The sequence below is a fragment of the Sus scrofa genome, chromosome 14, assembly GCF_054392235.1.
Source record: "Sus scrofa isolate SSC_HxYL_T2T_F1_AM1 chromosome 14, Sscrofa_HxYL_maternal_Yorkshire_Landrace_v2.0, whole genome shotgun sequence".
NCBI classification, from domain to species: domain Eukaryota; kingdom Metazoa; phylum Chordata; class Mammalia; order Artiodactyla; family Suidae; genus Sus; species Sus scrofa.
The window spans coordinates 153,169,416-153,186,739 of record NC_139396.1 but is presented as its reverse complement, the minus strand read 5'-3'; the positions used below and the strand labels follow the sequence as shown (position 1 = coordinate 153,186,739).

General features: G+C 45.3%; 1 protein-coding gene across 12 annotated transcripts in view; it reads right to left on the bottom strand.

Moving 5' to 3' along the window:
- The window catches only part of PLPP4 (phospholipid phosphatase 4), a 542,787-nt gene that overhangs the window by 90,354 nt on the left and 435,109 nt on the right, over positions 1-17,324 (bottom strand). For 10 of the 12 annotated variants that reach the window (XM_084995727.1, XM_084995734.1, XM_084995733.1 and 7 more), the window contains exon 7: positions 16,084-16,142. In XM_084995727.1, coding sequence (XP_084851853.1) covers positions 16,084-16,142 — 59 coding nt within the window. Of the gene's footprint in view, positions 1-10,812; positions 16,143-17,324 lie in introns of those variants that run through there. The other 2 variants (XM_084995732.1, XM_084995737.1) reach the window with 2 other exon arrangements.

The window sequence follows — 17,324 nt, the reverse complement described above, 5'->3', positions numbered from 1 at the left end:
TCTGTCACAGCTTTGTGAGTTTGTTTTGGTGGCAAATATCAGAAATTCACTCCAAATTAGCTTAAGTGCAGAGTGGACTTTACTGGAAGAGACTGAGATAGCAGCTCCTGAGGTCAAAGGCCAAGTGACCCAGAACTCATGAGGGCGGGGCGAGGGAGGGACCGCTAAACCCCGGGTCCCGGGCTTTCCTTCTGGAGCCTCGTCACCCTCATCACTCCACTCTCTCTTCCCATTTGCGCTGTTTCTCGATTTGATTTCTGTTCTCAAGAGAGAGGGGCTGAGTGCTCCAGCTTGGGTCAGGTGTCCTCGCCTGCTCCCCTCTTCCTACGGCGGGGAAGGCAGGGTCTCATTCTAGAACCGCGGCTGCTGGGGGTCCACGCCTGTGTGTGTGTGGACGTGTTTCTGCATAGGCGTGTTAGGAGATGTGCGACCTGGCAGGCCGTGGCACAGGGGGTGTTCTCAGGGACCTGGGACTGGACTGACATCCTCAACTGTCCTCCCACACGCAGCTTTTGCTCTAGAGGGATAGAAACTTCCATTCCTCTTCTATTTCAATAATAGTGTTTCCAGCTCAGCTCCCCTCTTTGGACCTTGGAATCCTAAGCAGAGTTTATGTAGCTGATACAGAGCACCTTTGAGCTTTAGCAAAGCCAACCAACAGTCCTTCCTTCATCCAGCACCTGGAGTGGTGTGTGTGGAGGGGTGTCTCCATGGAAACTTCAGCTGGCCAGGGTGGATGACAGCTGCAACTTGGAAATACCTACTGCCTTTTGTAACAGGACTGCCAAGAACGAATCCTGCTACAAATATGTCCTTTAAAAAGAATACAATCTCTTGGGATCGAATATGACGGAAGATAGCATGAGAAAAAGAATGTATACATATGTGAGACTTGGTCACTGTGCCACACAGCAGAAATTGACACAACACTGTAAATCAACTACACTCTAACAACAACAAAAAAAAAAATTTAAAAAGAGTAACGCTACCCTCTGACACCAACTTAATAGGTTTTTACCTCCTTGGGAAGTACATTTTCTTCTTCCCTGCAGTTTCATGAATATTTGTGAGCCAAATGCCTGCGATAGCCTGCATGCCTCTGCAGGGTCATCGTTATTGTCGTCCACTCCCTGCAATTAGCTAATCACCTGCCCGCAATGGGCTGGAGGAAGATGGATGAGACTGAGCCTCTGGCTGGGGGTCAGGGGCCTCAGTGTTGACCCTGGGTCTGCCTTCATTACTGATGGAGACTTGGTTGCCCAGTATCAACTGTCAGGGCTTTGATTTCCTCATCTGTAAACTGGGATCAGAAGCCCCATCTTACCGAAGGTGTCGGGAGAAGGCAGGTGGAATAATACGTGTCAACATACTTTGGACGTCGTAAAGTGCCGTGTAAATGTTAAGTGTATTCTCCATTTTACTATCTGCCAGCCCCCAGCTCTTGGGTGTGTCTTAAACCACATGCATCTGTGGCTCCAATCAACCAGGGACCCCGCTTTTTCTGGGCTACATGGCAGAGGACAGAACTTGTGATTATTTTGTTTGAACGACACTTTCATTTTAGAAACTGTGACATCTTCAGAGAAAATACGCTGTGATAGTCACAGCTGTACCCCTCGGAGAGTAATTAAGAGAATCTCTTAGGCAAAGTTATATGTAGGATAACCCCAGGAGATACATTTTTCCACTGAACTATTCTGCAAAGATGAGAATCACTCCCACACGCCCTCACCTCACTCCCTGAAGACACAAATTCCTTGTAGTATTGGCAAGGTTACCTAAATTTTGTTGCACATATAAATATTAGTTATCTAGGCCCTTGGGATTTAATATTTGTACATATAAGGCTATCACAAATAATTCAATATCATTCAGAAAATGTAAATAATTTGTTTTCTGCAAAAACAATAGCCTTAAACCTTTAAAAGATCCGTTCCAGTCTGAAGATAGTTCATACCTTTTTTTTTTTCTTTTAGGGCCACACCTGCAGCCTGTGGAAGTTTGGGAAGTTTTAGCCTCATGGGCCAGGGATGGAACCCACATCCTCACAGACAGTACGTGGGGTTCTTAACCTGCTGAGCCACCACAGGAACTCCCTGAAGACAGTTCATACTTCTTGGCCCTCAAAGGAAATTAAAATTTCTGGCCACAGGCTTGGGGTGCATGCACTAGTGATGGACCCCTCTGTCCAGGATGCCCATCTCCTGGCACACGTGAAGGATCACGCAAATCTCCTTTGCAAGCCTCTTCAGCTGGCAGCTGAAATTCCAAAGACAAGATCTTTGGCAGCATCAACAGCTACCGAGGGGTTAAGGAGAAGGGTTCGGAAGGCCGTATGTTTAGAGAGGAGGTGACCACTGGGGACTCTGGCGACATCATTCTAATGTGGGCAGAACGACAGAGTGGAGAAGTCAGAATGCAAGACCTAAGATAGGTTTGGATGCTGAGGAAAGGAACGCAGAAGTACCTACCCATTTGTTCGATGGATAGATTAGCAATGAAAGGAAGGAAAGGAATAGAACAATGCCTCAAAGGAGGTGAGGCATTTATTTTCTCTTTATAGCAAAAGCTTGTCCATATTTCAAGGCCAAGGAGAAGGAGCTAAGGAGGTCTGCTAGCTTCAAGCTGTGCAGTCGTGGACAAGTTTATATATTTGATTGGTAGTGAAGTAATCCTTGAATGCTTAGCTTTACATAGTACCGGACACCCATGAAGTGATCCATAAATAAGATGATGACTCACACAGAGGAGGAGAAGGAAGAAGAAAAAGAGGCAGGCAAAGCAGCAGAAGAGGGCAGAGGAGGGGAAGGAGACGGTATTGGAGAAGCTGGAAAGAACCCTCTGCCACCAGACAGAAAAGGATGGAGCCTGTGCAGACCGAGAGATGCTCTCTGGCGAAGAGGGGGGCTGGCGAGGAGGTTCCTGAGAGACACTCCCGATTGCCTCCACAAAGCAGCCAGGGTTTTCTTTGAAACAAGAGCAAAAAGAGGACAATGAGGAGAGAGAGAAAAGGGTTCAGGATTGCTGATGTGTAACACATACGAAGACTCCACAAGGGTTGAACGAGGAGTTTATAGAGTAGCCATGGGAGTCCATTTGAATTAAGAAGGAAAGTCAAGGTCAGAAGTGAAGGCTGGGGCGGAGCAGGGGGTTGAGGGAGGATAATGGAGTGAAGGGGAGGAGAGTCTGTCTTTCCTTCTCTTTCTCTTGTTCTCTCCTTCCCTTTCTCTCTGCCTCCATCCTTTCATTCCTTCTTTCTTTCTCCTTTAAGGGGTAACATAGAGAGAGGTTTTGGGGGTTCTGTTTTTTTGTTTTGTAATGGCCACAAATAGGGAAGTTCCCAGGCAATGAGTCGAATTGGAGCTGCAGCTGAGGCCACAGCCACAACAGCACCGGATCTGACCCACATCTGTAACCTACGCCTCAGCTTAGGGCAACGCCAGATCCTTAACCCACAGAGCGAGGCCAGGGATTGAACCGGCTTCCCCAAGGACACAGGGTTGGGTTCTTAACCCACTCAGCCACAGCAGAAACTCCCCAGAGAGTTTCTTAATTGTTTCTTCTTCTGCGTTTTCTATCTTTTTGTGGAACTTAAAGGATTGATGTTCAATCTGTAGGTTCTTGTAAACATACTGAGCTCTTCAGAAGGGGTTGTATAGAGGGAAATAATAACACTATTAAATGTTGTAAGTCTTACTGTATTAACATTACAATATGAAGCATGAAAATTAACATTATAAATAGGCAGAAATGAAAAGCCAGAGAACTTAGGTATCACAAAGAAAAATGTAAACTTAATTGGAAATCTCTCCTAGCCCCGTATCTTCATGCACTGTTTACCCTGTTTGGAGGCTCCCATGTGATTAGGTTATTAAAATGCAATCACTCTCCTTTTTCAGGCTACTGGAGCAATATTATTTTTCTCCAGCAAAACATAAAGATAAAAGTTAGAATTAAAAAACATGACTTACTTATCATCTGAAATCTCTTTGAACGAATTTACCAATTTATTTAGGAAATCTTTTACTGAGAATCTGCTCTATGCTGGGCATTGTGCATTTAATGGGAAGCTACGCCTCATAGCTCCTGTAATCATGGGCACTCATAAGCTTTAGAAGAAAATTCAGTTCTGGACAACATGGCAAATTAACAGAAGCCAAACCCTACACTGGAGATTTTAGGGAAAAAAGCAAAAGACGTGTGGCTGGATTCCAGCACTTAACATAAACACCTTGAAAAACCCGTGGGAAGACAGAAGGTAGGTGAGTCCCTCTGTGGAAGGGAAATGACAGCCCAGATCAGGAGGAGCCAAGGGTTGTAGGCGGGAGATGCTCTTGGGAGAGGGCTGGCGCACTGCACCTTCTCCTTCTCCCACCCTGACCTTGTTGCATGAGTGCAGATCACCCCCCAACCCCTGCAGCCCAGCCCTCAACAGAGGTCATTAGGTGACATGGGGGCAGAGCTGGAGACCCTCTGTGGTGATAACAAATGAGACGCCGGTCATCCCCTGAGTAGTTCCTTCCCACGTCCCTGAATCCCAAAGCAAAGAGAGATGGATGGTCTTTGGAAAAGGGCAATTCCCAAGGTTCTCTGAGGGTAAGACTCCCTGGTGGGGTATGAGGGTGGGGGGAGCAAACTGGAGCTGCTGATTCCTAACTGCAACGCCAGCATGTATCCAGATACATTCCCTACCTCACAGCCTAAGCCTGTGCCTCTCCCTCAGGCACATGTTATGCTCCTCAACTGAAATGCCCAAGGGAACATGCAATGGCCAGGGAAATAATGAGACCTCTGCAGAGCACAACACCCTGAAAGGCAGTAAACTGAGAAGCCCTACTAGAGAATTTTATTTTTTAAATTGTATTAACATATAGTCGATGTATAATGTGCCAATTTCTGTCGTAGAGCAAAGAGATCCAGTCATACACATACATCCATTCCCTTTCTTATATTATCTTCCATCATGGTCTATCCCAAGAGATTGGCTATAGTCCCCTGTGTTGTACATTTGGACTGCATTGCTTATCCATCCTAAATGTAAGAGTTTGCTTCTACTAACCCCAAACTCCCCATCCATCCCACTCCCTTCCCCCCCGCCTTGGCAACCACAAGTCTGTTCTCCCATGTCTGTGAGTCTGTTTCTGTTTTGTAGATAGGTGCACTTGTGGCATATTTTAAATTTTTACCGCAGAATTTGAAATGAGCCTAATAAGTATCATTAAAAAGGGAAGAAGCGATATTTGAAACACAAAGTAAGAACAAGCAGTTGTGCAGAAGAGATGGGAGATCCTGGGCATGAAAAGTGCAAGTGTAGAAATGAAAACTCAATAGACAAGATAGAGAGCTGAGTGGACACTTCCAAAGAAGAGAAACGAATTCCGGAGGGGGAAGGGAGGTGTGGGAAATATGGGTGAGTCAAGGAATTAACAAGCTTTTCTTTAGATTTGCAATGACCTCCTACCACTTCTTCCTTGAAAACCAAAGCAGGACCATGGCAGTCAAAACAAATACTCTGGATGAGACCCACAAGACAGGGGTGAGGCCAGGTGCAATCAATGAAAGTACATGAATGTTCTAAGGGAAAAATACCAATAACGATAAAGCGAAGAACAAGTAAAATCTAATTGATGAATCTTGTACTAAAAATAAAGCGTCTTGGTGGGGGGAGGGGAGGCAAGCTGAAGCGTGAAGTGGGAGAGGCCTGCTGTCTTAGAAATCTTTGGGACTAGGGTGTGGGATTGGCATAGGCACACTGAGGTATATGGAATGATTGGCCGACAGGGACCTGCTCTATAGCACAGAGACTCCACACAATATTCCATGGTAATCTATTCGAAACAGAATTTGAAAGAGGATGGATGTCTGTACACATGTAACGAGTCACTTTCTTGCAGAGCAGAGATGATCACAGGGTAAATCAACTAGGCTTCAATAAAACTTCAAAAAATGAAAAAAAATACACTCTCAAGTACAAACAAAACATGTAGATCATTCCAAATGTGTCCCTTTGGATCAAGTGAGCATCTTCTGGGACCTAATTTCTGAAATCCATGTTCCATTAAAGGTCTTATTTCTAATGGCGCCCCCTTAATATCTGACTGTTCGTACTCAAGTCATACTTTATGGATGGAGGAATGAAAATTATAAAGACATTTTTGGGATATTGTTTCCACGATTTTTTCCCCAAATCTTCCCCAGCACATTTTCCAAATCTTCTCCTGGACCATTAGATTTTGGATTGTAAGGCAGCCTGGGGAAGTTTCCATGCTCTTGGTATTTCTGAGTCTGGTTCACTGAATAAGAGGATACTTCGGAACCAGAAGGATTAACTTCTGCTCGGCACGACCACATCCTCCGTCTCTCCAGTTATGGGCCTTTTCTCCACAATGGCTTTTATCATCTAAATTCAGTTCCCTGGTCCTCCTCTAATTAGCTCAAAGCGTCTCATTATCAGCCCATGCCTGGTCAATTATCTGATTACCTGTACTATCCATCAACAAGATACCTCCTTTGATTTAATTTGTAGGCTGACAACACTGAGATAGCATGGGGTTCTTTGCTGTCAGAGATTTATTAAGGCAAGAGGATTTATTGCTCTCTCAGTGATCTTTCCTTCATTATTATCAGATCCTCATTGGAGTTGATTAAACCGCCACTGGGACATGCCCTATAGTCTGGGCTTCCACTTGGAAAGTATTTTCTACTCCAGGGAGACTCCGTAATAGCAACACGAGATATCAGCCTCCAAGCAACAGCTTCACGAACTGCACAGGAAAATGCTCACCATAACACACTGGGGAAGGGTAGTGGGAGGCTTGGATTCTCCTTTATGCTTTTGCATAACTGAATACAATGATTGAAATTTAGAAGGATCATAATTAGACCTTGAATTAGGGTTTCTCTTAAGTGGGGAATCAAGACAGGACTTGCTAGGCTCCACCAAAACTCTCATCAGACGTGCAGTCTAGAAGGCTGATTCTTCCCCCAACAATGAGCTGCCTTGGAGACCAGTTAAACGTCAAGAGTCATTTCTTATGGGATGTTCTTTACAACTTCCCTCTACTCCTTACTCCAAACCATTACTCATATTCCTAAGGAGATTGCCTCCCCCTAACCTTTGAATACTGACTTAGCCCAGGAGCAAACCTGTGCTAAAAATTGAAACTCCCCCTTTTCCTATAAACTAACTGCTCCCTAAGCAGGGGGAGCCTAAGTTCTCTCCCAGTGCTCCTGGCCAGTCTGTTGGTCAATAAAATTCGCTTGAAGTCTCAGCGCTGCAGTCTCCTGCCTCTTCTTTGATTTTTCCACTCTAACAGTTTCTTTACAAAAATGACATCACATTTCTTCAGAATCACAATGCTTTTTTTGTTTTGTTTTGTTTTGTCTTTTCGCCTTTTCTAGGGCCACTCCCACGGCATATGGAGGTTTCCAGGCTAGGGGTCTAATCAGAGCTGTAGACAACTGCCTACGCCAGAGCCACAGCAACACAGGATCCGAGCTGCATCTGCGACCTACACCACAGCTCATGGCAACGCTGGATCCTTAACCCACTGAGCAAGGCCAGGGATCGAACCTGCAACCTCATGGTTCCTAGTCGGATTTGTTAACCACTGCGCCATGACGGGAACTCCCACAATGCTTTTTTTTTTTTTTTTTTTTTTTGGCGGGGGGAACTAATTGGGTAGGATTGAATCTTAAAGGACAGGGCTTTTAACAAATTTATTTCTTCATTTGGGTAAATTTCCCCTCAACTCAAGATTATAAGAACTGGAGTTCCTGTCTGGCGCAGTGCAAACGAATCCAACTAGGAACCATGAAGTTGTGGGTTCAATCCCTGGCCTCACTTAGTGGGTTAAGGATCTGGCGTTGCCATGAGCTGTGGTGTAGGTTACAGACATGGCTCAGATCTGGTGTTGCTGTGGCTGTGGTATAGGCTGGCAGCTGTAGCTCTGATTGGACCCCTAGCTTGGGAACCTCCATGTGCTGCGGGTGAGGCCCTAAAAAGACACACACACACACACACACACACACACACACACACATACACACACACACACACACACAAAGATTATAAGAAGTACTGCATGTATTCAACGTTTACTGAGCACCTATTATGCAAGGCTTACGTGAGGTATTGGGGATACTTGGCAAAATATCTTGGTTTGTTTATCTGAACAAAAGGACAGTAAGGATTCTTTGAAGCTCTTCTAAAATGCAAGATCTTGGATTCTGACTATGCTCTGAAAAAGAATCAAATCAAAGCTTTATCTTCTCTTAGAAAAATTCCCTGAACGGATAGAGGGCTGAATTTCTCAGGATGTGCTTTTTCACTTCTCTTACCCCATTACCACGAGGGCGCGCCAGTGGGCGTTTCATTCAGACCCTGAATGGAATACATTATTTGAACTGTCTTTTTCTCAGCAGACATAAAGGGAGCAAATCAGCCAAGCCCAAGGAAGAAATTCCAGTCAACCCTTGAACAATGTCGGGTTTGGGGGCACTCACCCTCCACCCAGGAGAAAATCCACTTTGTAATTTATTCCCTCTGTATTTGCGGATCTGCATTCGAAGATTCAACCAACCTAGATCATATAGCGCTGTAATATTTACTATTAAAAAAAAAAAGCCATGTATAAGAGGACTTATGCAGTTCAAACCCGTGTCATTCAAGAATCAACTGTATATTACTATTTTAGGCATTCAGCTTTCTATTCATTTTTTTTGTTATGAACCTATTTCTATATTTACAACTTTAGAAGGAAAAGCATCTACACAATAGTTATTAAATTGTCCTTCTGCCTTTCCTGATTGTACAAGTGGTGCTTCGACTAAAAAATAATGTGTGATGCTCTTCTGTCCCTGGAGAAGGCAGGGTTGGGGGGAGCAGGAATTAAATTCTAGTAGCAAGATACCAATGGCTGCATTTCTAGAAGTGACACAAGATCCAGGGACAAGCTCCCCGTTTGCAAGTAATGCGCATTATTACAGGTCCTGCAGTTAGAATTTTAGATGCCTTTAAATCTTCCAAATCCACCAATGGTAGGACTGTGAAGAGTTAGATCCTTTTTGGAAAAGACTTTGGCATTCCTACTGCATTTGAGGATCTACATACTGAAAGATCTAGAAATTTTATCCCCAGAGAAACACCCTAGAGAAACTTCTATGCAAGTATTTCAAATTCCAACGTACAGGCGCAAGAATGAATTGATCAGCAAACTGGAAGCAACCCAAATATCCATCAGCTCACGAACGTAGAATGGATAAATTATGACCTGGTTCCATAACATCCTACAGCAATCAGAAGACTCCATCAACTATACATGCCAGCATGAATGAACTTCCCAAGCGTAATGTTCATATATGGTAAGATGCTATTCATACAAAGTTCTAAAATGAGGAAACTAAGCTATGTTGTTTAGTGTTAAAACTATGAAGATGGCAAGTGAGGAATTCCTGCTGTGGTGCAGGGGGTTAAGAATCCTCCTGCAGCAGCTCAGGTCGCTATGGAGGTACAGATTCAATCTCTGACCCAGCACAGTGGGTTAAAGGATCCGGCATTGCAGTGCAGGTCACAGCTGTAGCTTGGACCAGGGAACTTCCTATGCCAAAGATGCTGCCAAAAAAAAGGCAGAAGAAGAAGAAGGCCCGGAGTTCAGTGGATTAAGGATCAGCGTTGCTGTGAGCTGTGGTATAGGTGGCAGACATGGCTTGGATCTGGCGTTGCTGTGGCTGTAGCATAGGCCGGCAGCTGCAGCTCCAATTCAACCCCTAGCCTGAGAACTTCCATATGCCAAGGGTGTGGCCCTAAAAATAGAGAGAGAGAAAAAAAAAAAAAAAAAAAAAAAACGGCAAATTGCTGGGAGCCACAAAGTGGCTAAGAAGAATAATCCTGTGTGAGGCCTAACTGTAAGCAAAGCTACAGCAGAGGCTGAAGAAACTGAAGCTGCAAAGCAGTTTCGAAGAATCCCCCAGCTGATCCTGTTTAGTAAAAATTTCTGAAATATGATTTCCTCTTCTATTCTTGTGCTTCTTTTCTGTCTGATGCTTATGTGTGTTGTGAGTCATTCTTGGCTCATAATATGGGAACTTTCTCAAACTCCTGAGCTTCCACCCAAGTATGGGCCATTATTTACTTATAAACCTAAGCCGTTGTTAAATAGGTTGAAAACAATTGAACCATGCATAGAGAACTTTCCTAAGAATGGGAAGTTTCCCTTCAGAGGAGTAATAGTAAATATCATGCAGAACTGCCATGTAGGCCTGGAGATCTTTGTTGGACTCTGGTCCGTCCCCATGGAGACAGATTAGGGGGTGGTTTGGGTGTTGCCCATGGCCCAACAATTGTGGATATTATAAGACAAGACATATTTTTTTCTATAATAAACGCTACCTGTTGGGACCCAGCAGGTGGAAATTATTATTATAATTGGCAAGATTTTTTTAATATATAAATTTTATAATTAATAAAGCTTTTTATAATAGATAAGGTTTATTTAGGACAGTTTATGTTCGGACAACCTGCTAATGGTCTGAGGTCAGCCTGACCTCGAAAGCAAGCCACGTGTGAATACCCCACTCCCCATCAATGGTTATTCATGCCTGCTAGAGGAGCACAATAGGTAGCTTAGGCAAGAATATCTATCACCTTATGCCAAATCATTGTTAAAGTAAAAATTAGATACCTATCATTCTGCTTGCTATTTACTTATTTTCTAAGAATAAAAGTACAGTTTGTACGTAATCTTCATTTAAAATCTAAAACTAAAAGAATAGTTTGGAATAATAAATTTTTTTTTTGTTGTTGTTGTTGTCTTTTGTCTTTTTGTTGTTGTTGTTGTTGTTGTTGTTGTTGTTGTTATTGTTGCTATTTCTTGGGCCGCTCCCACGGCATATGGAGGTTCCCAGGCTAGGGGTTGAATCGGAGCTGTAGCCACCAGCCTACACCAGAGCCACAGCAACGCGGGATCCGAGCCGCGTCTGCAACCTACACCACAGCTCACGGCAACGCCGGATCGTTAACCCACTGAGCAAGGGCAGGGACCGAACCCGCAACCTCATGGTTCATAGTCGGATTCGTTAACCACTGCGCCACCACAGGAACTCCTGGAATAATAAATTAACATATATTGTTGTTTGTATAATCATGCATAAGAGTAAAATGTATAAAAGCTGATGCTCTCCTTTCAATAAACGGGTCATCAGCAGCACTTGCTGAGGGAGTTGGCTCCAATTCTTTCCGCGCCTGTTTGTAGCGCCTCCTCCTGTTCGTCGTCTCCTGGCTGCTGGGGCTGGACCCCGGCAGCAAATGAAATCATTACTGTGAAACTCAACATACTGGTTATGACTGGGGAAGAGCACAGAGGTTTTGGCGGCATAGGCAAGTGCTAAGTATTGTTTCTGGGCCTGGGCAGTAGTAGCAAAGGTATTTCTTTGATGGCTATTATACTGTGCACATGTTCTTACGCACTATTCTGTTTGCTGGTTATATTTTAAATAAAGAAAAAAGACTGCCCCTTTCTTGGAAATATCTCCCAGTGCTTTTGCCTCATGTCAAGTTTTCTTGGACATGCTTCTCTCCATACAGATGTCTGGGATCGTCACGCCATCACCCGGGCCTGCTGCTGCATCTGTCTGTGCCCCAGAAGCTAGAAACAATTAGCTGGCCATGGCCTTCCTGTCATCAGCAGAGCACTTGACTTTTGCGGCGTCACTGCCTGTCAGCTGTTCTGAAATGATCTGTGTTTCTCAGGAGGCTCACTCTCCAGCATAGACCGCAGCCCGCTGACAGCGTCCGGGGCTCTGCGGACAGGGCGACAGTGGCCACACTCATAGGAGACTGTGGGTACAGAATGCTATTGCGGGGAGAGGGGGCTTGACTGGAAGAGGAGACAAGGAGGCTCACTCTCCAGCATAGACCGCAGCCCGCTGACAGCGTCCGGGGCTCTGCGGACAGGGCGACAGTGGCCACACTCATAGGAGACTGTGGGTACAGAATGCTATTGCGGGGAGAGGGGGCTTGACTGGAAGAGGAGACAAGGGGAGGAAGCGCCTCTTTCCAGAGGGGGACTGTCCCTCGTATCAAGCATTTTCCCCTCTCTACTGCTATTCAATGCCAAACCCTCAGGGTGACGAAATCCAGCAGAATTAACATGTTGGTGTGGTTAAGTTCATTGAATTCATTCATTCATCCAACAAATATGACAGCTTAACTACTGGGCTCAGAAAAGACCTAGCTGCTATTTTTTTTTTTTTTTAGGATGCATATGGAAATTCCCAAGCTAGGGATTGAATAGGAGTTGCAGCTGCCAGCTTATGCCACGGCAACGTGGGATCTGAGCTGCATCTGTGACTTACACCAGAGCTCACAGCAATGCCAGATCCTTAACCCACCAAGCGAGGCCAGGGATCAAACCCACATCTTCATGGATCCTCGGGTTTGTTACGCTGAGCCACCACGGGAACTCCTATTGGAAGGATTTAAAAACACAAACCATACCCTTGGGAAGTCAAAGACGAAACATACACAGGTGAGCAGGTGCATCTTCTGATGCATATGACAAAGAACACAAGCAGTGGGTACGGCAGCAGTGCACAGAGATGGGGTGTATCTGATGGCAGGAAGGGGAACACGGAGGCGGTGCAGCTCTTTGGTTGGTTCACAGACACTTGGAACTCACTGCGGCCAAACCCTAAATCGTCATCTTCTGCCCCCAAATTTCTTCCTCCTCCCGTGTGCCGACCCAGGGTAAGGTCTCCCCATCTTTCCTCATGAGCACCCAGGAGCGGGAAAAACCAAGGGGGTCGTGTCAAAACGTGGTCTCTTGCCTATCATCTCCTTCCACCATCGCCAATGGTGGGCTACGCAAGGCCTGCCATTCGGTAGCACTCTTCCAGCCCCGGGGTCTGAACAAATGGAGAACTCAGACAAAGAGTAGCAGATGGCACCAAAATGCCACTTCTCCTCCAGGGAGAGGCTCCACAGAAGACACAGCTTTAGATCTGTGGACCAAGGAGACTTGCAGAGACTGAGCCTCACAATGTGTTAGGGTCCCCCACTCTGTCCCAGCAGTAGGGCAGGACCTCCCGCGTGAACTGCCTGTCCAGGTAAGACCAAGGGCAGGAGAAACAAAGCAAGGCCTGTGTTCTCGGCAGACAGGCTCGTGCCCGAGGGGGAGGGGCTGAGCTGAGCTGAACTGAGCATGCCCAGTTCTTCTCCAATTCACCCACTAAATGTCACTCGACCTTCCTGCAGAAGGAATAAAATGCAAAGGTATGAGTCCAGGAGTGTGCCTGACGCTCCTCTCTCATGAGAAAGGAGAAGACTGTAGAAATGCTTAGTGCCATTGGGTGAATATCTCATGACTTTGCTTTCCTCCAAACCCCCTGTTACAACAACGGCCTTAATCCAGACTTTCTGTAATTACTTGCCTGAATCGCTGCTTTCTGCCCAAACTGATTCCTGAATCCATGTGGTAGGCTGAATAATCTTCATAAAAACCAAGCTAATACACACTACTGTATATAAAATAGATGAGAAACAAGGACCTACTACATAGCACGGAGAAATCCACTCAATAGTCCGTAATCACCTATACGGGGGAAAAGAATGGATACGTGTCTATGTAGACTGACTGGCTGTGCAGCACACCTGAAACTAGCCACATCGTAAGTCCGCTATAATCCGATAAAATTAAAAAAAGAAAAAAAACTAATCTCATCTCTTCCACCTGAAAATACTTTCTTGGCTCACCTCTTTTCATGATCAAAGCTCTGAGCCATCCGCCTGAAACATGAGGTTTTTTGCTGGGAGCCATTCATGCAGGTCTGCCTTCTGACATGGTCAAGGAGACTGATGACCCCAGACTGTATGGCAAGTCTGGGAAAGCGACAGTCCAGCTTCTTCTTCTTCTTCTCTGTTTAGTCATACAGCCAATGGAAACTTTGGGAGCTGGGGAATTGCAGCTTAATGAAAGATCTCAAGAAAAAGGCCCAGGAGAGGGTAAATGTCGGGGATTTGTGCTTTCTCAGAAGCTGCAAGAAACCCCTAAAGTCCCTACAGTTCCCCCTTTCTCTATCCCCCTTTCCACTTCGGGGACTGCCCCTCTCTAAGAAAGTCCCCAGTAGAATGTTTTCTGATGACCAGTGCTACGTTGAAAACAATACGTTTAGGTTTGACAATAGGCCAAGACATGGGCCATTTAACCCCTATGTGTGAAGTTGTTTTCCTACCAAGGAATGGCTGATAAATACAATAGGCACTGGGCATAGACATGAAGAAAGCTGGTACAGCTTATACCTAGCATCTAGAAACAAGTTAGGGAAATGTGGGGCTGCTGCAGAAGGCCAACCAATTGTGAGCAGGTCTATGAGCCCTACCCCAAAGAGTGTAGATGCCACGGCCTCTTATTTCTGCTGTGATCTGTTCTGTTGATCTGACCACAAAGACGAATAAGATCTTCTTTAAAACCCTTTTGATAATATAATTTAACTTCGCTAATGAAAACTAGTTAAAACCAAACAAAGAGATTTCTATAGTTAACAAGCTTGCTCTTTTCTGTTTCATAAGAATTGTGTCATAGTTATAAGTACATTGAATACTGAGAAGTCAAGTGCAAAGTACAAGAAAAAAGGCCATTGCGAATGTCTCCATGATTCACAAAATCATGAGGACATAGTTGATGGACTGGAAAGTTAAAAGATATCAAAGGATGTATGACACATAACAGCAGGAAATAAAAAATGTATATAAGCTAAGTCTGTTCCATCAATAAACGAGCCGTCCCACATAAACGCTGGGTCTGTGTCCATTCTTTCACCGACGCCGCCCATCCTTCGGGAAACCCTGGACCTGCTGGAGCCGGACTCCGGCAGTTTTTCACAAATTACATTTTGCCAACCTGCCCAGATCCATTCTTTGGACACTCTTCCTACATGCACCCTTCATTCCAGCCCGTCCACACTACTGGCAGTTCCTGAGACAAACGGTGCCCTTTCCCGTCAATCCCCGGCCCCCATCCTTCTGCCAGAAATCAAGTCTTCTCCCTTCTCCATCTGGGTTACTCTTACCTACCCTTCAGAACACTGTCACTGCCACTGAGTGTCCCTCAGCCCCAGAGCAAAAAAAAAAAAAAAAGAAAAAAAGTATCCTTTTTCTATGCCCCACAGCACCTTGTGTGTGTCTCTGTCACAGCAGGTGTCTCACGGTTGTGCATTTTTTACCCATTATACTCCCCCTTTGAACTGTGAACTCATGGAGGAAAACAACACATTTCTTATATGTTCTTCGCTGAGCCCCAGGTCTGACACAAATGTGATGCACAAACGTGCATTCAACAAATGAAAGGTCGCATATCTCTACAGGTCTTTCTTGTTTTGTTGTTCCATGATGTAAGGAACCTCAGGCATCCCAGGAAAGGAACAGAACCACAGCTAAAGAGGATCAGCAGGGGGAAAAAATAACATCTGCACATCCCTCTCTAGTTTCCAGAGCCTTTTTTATTTCCTTCCTTCCCGTTCCCTCTGGGCTCTCACTCTAAATCCTGGAGCCGAGAGAAAGGGAAAGAGTAAGTTTAATAAAAAGCTAAAATGGAGACAGGCAATGTCATAAAAGCTACTCACCTGCACATGCTGATCCAGCCACCGAGAGCCTCAGCTTTTCCATTTCCCAGCCAGAGCGCCTTCTGCGCTGTGAGGGTAACTGGAGGGGGCCAGGAGGGTTCCTGGACACATGGGCTCCCCTCTCTCGGCGCAGCGCAACGGCGGGGCGTGGGACACTCTAGGACACTGTCTCCATTCCGTCCTGGGATGGCCCTTTCCCCACGTGACTGCAACCAATATCCTCTGGACAAATCCTTTCCAGTTTTCATCCACCGTTTCCCCAACATGAAGCCCTGACAACCACGCGATGCATTCGACCCTGAGTACTCATCTTCCTGTGTTCTCTTTTCCTCATGATGACGTGCTTAAGTTGGAAGGAGAGCCCCTGTCCTTGGGGGAGCTGGGAGCAGGACCCTCTGCTCCCCAGGGCTGGCTTCTTCCTTCCTTTGACCCTTCCCCCCCCGCCCCCCCGCCCCGTCTCCTTACCATCTCTGTGGCTCCCGATCTCACGTCGAATGCTCCATACTCCTCTCCAGGCTGTGTCTCTACCAATAAAACATAAAGAACAAAATGCCCTCTGTGAAGCTACTTCTGGAAAGCCTCTTACCCAATATATTACGTACACCTAATCCTTCATCCATAAATTCAACACACACTCTTCTCATGAATATGACACATAACTTTTGAATACACATGATCTCAGTTAACCTGCTTCACAACCCAGCCTTGTGGGTCTTACTATTACTGCCATTTACAAATTGGAAAAAACTCAGGCTCCGGGGGAGTAATGGTTTTGCTGAACGTCTCTGAGCAGATAAGGGGTTAAAATGAACCTAAAATGGCAACAACAAAAATAATTATTTACTGGATGCCTCTATGAGCCAGGCATCATTCTAGGCACTTGAGACATATTGGGAAACAAAATAGATAATGCATACTATTGGTGAAAAGAGAATTTGTATTAAAATATCGGGATTTATAGCTTAAGAATTACATATATAGTGCATTTCTTTTCTTTCTTTTTCCCTCTCTCTCTCTCTCTCTCTCTTTTTTTTTTTTTTTTTTCTCTTTTAGGGCCGCACCCACAGCATATGGAAATTCCCAGGCTAGGGGTTGAATCAGAGCTGTGGTCGAATCACCACAGCCACAGCAATGCAGGATCAGAGCCAAATCTTCAACCTACACTGCAGCTCATGGCAATGCCAGAGCCTTAACCCACTGAGTGGAGCCAGGGATTGAATCCATGTCAGATTCGTTACCGCTGAGCCACAGCAGGAACTCCTATATAGTGCATTTGATAAGAGATTTTCTAGATCTCGTTTCTAGATTTTCCAAATCCCATTTGTTTCTATTAAGACAGCAAACATAAAGAAATTGTAGAGAGATTTAGAAGGTAAGAAGCAGAGCAGGGCAAAAGGAGTTAGAAGTATGGGGGGTGAAGGCAGATTGTAATTTCAACGACGTTGGTAGGTGGGGGTCTCACTGAAAAGGAAATATCAGAGCAAAATCTTGAATCTCTAAAGGAAGAATGTTCCATGTGGTGGGGGGGGGGGACACAACAGGTACAAAGGGTTGAAGGCACTACTACCATGGGGCCAAGTTCAATGGAAGGGCGAGGCCAGTGGGATGGAGCAGAGTGAGCCAGGGAGAAAGTTGCAGGAGATGAGGTTGGAGAAGCCACATGGGGTAATAACCACGTAAGGACTTGTGTCCCAGGCCTCTTACTC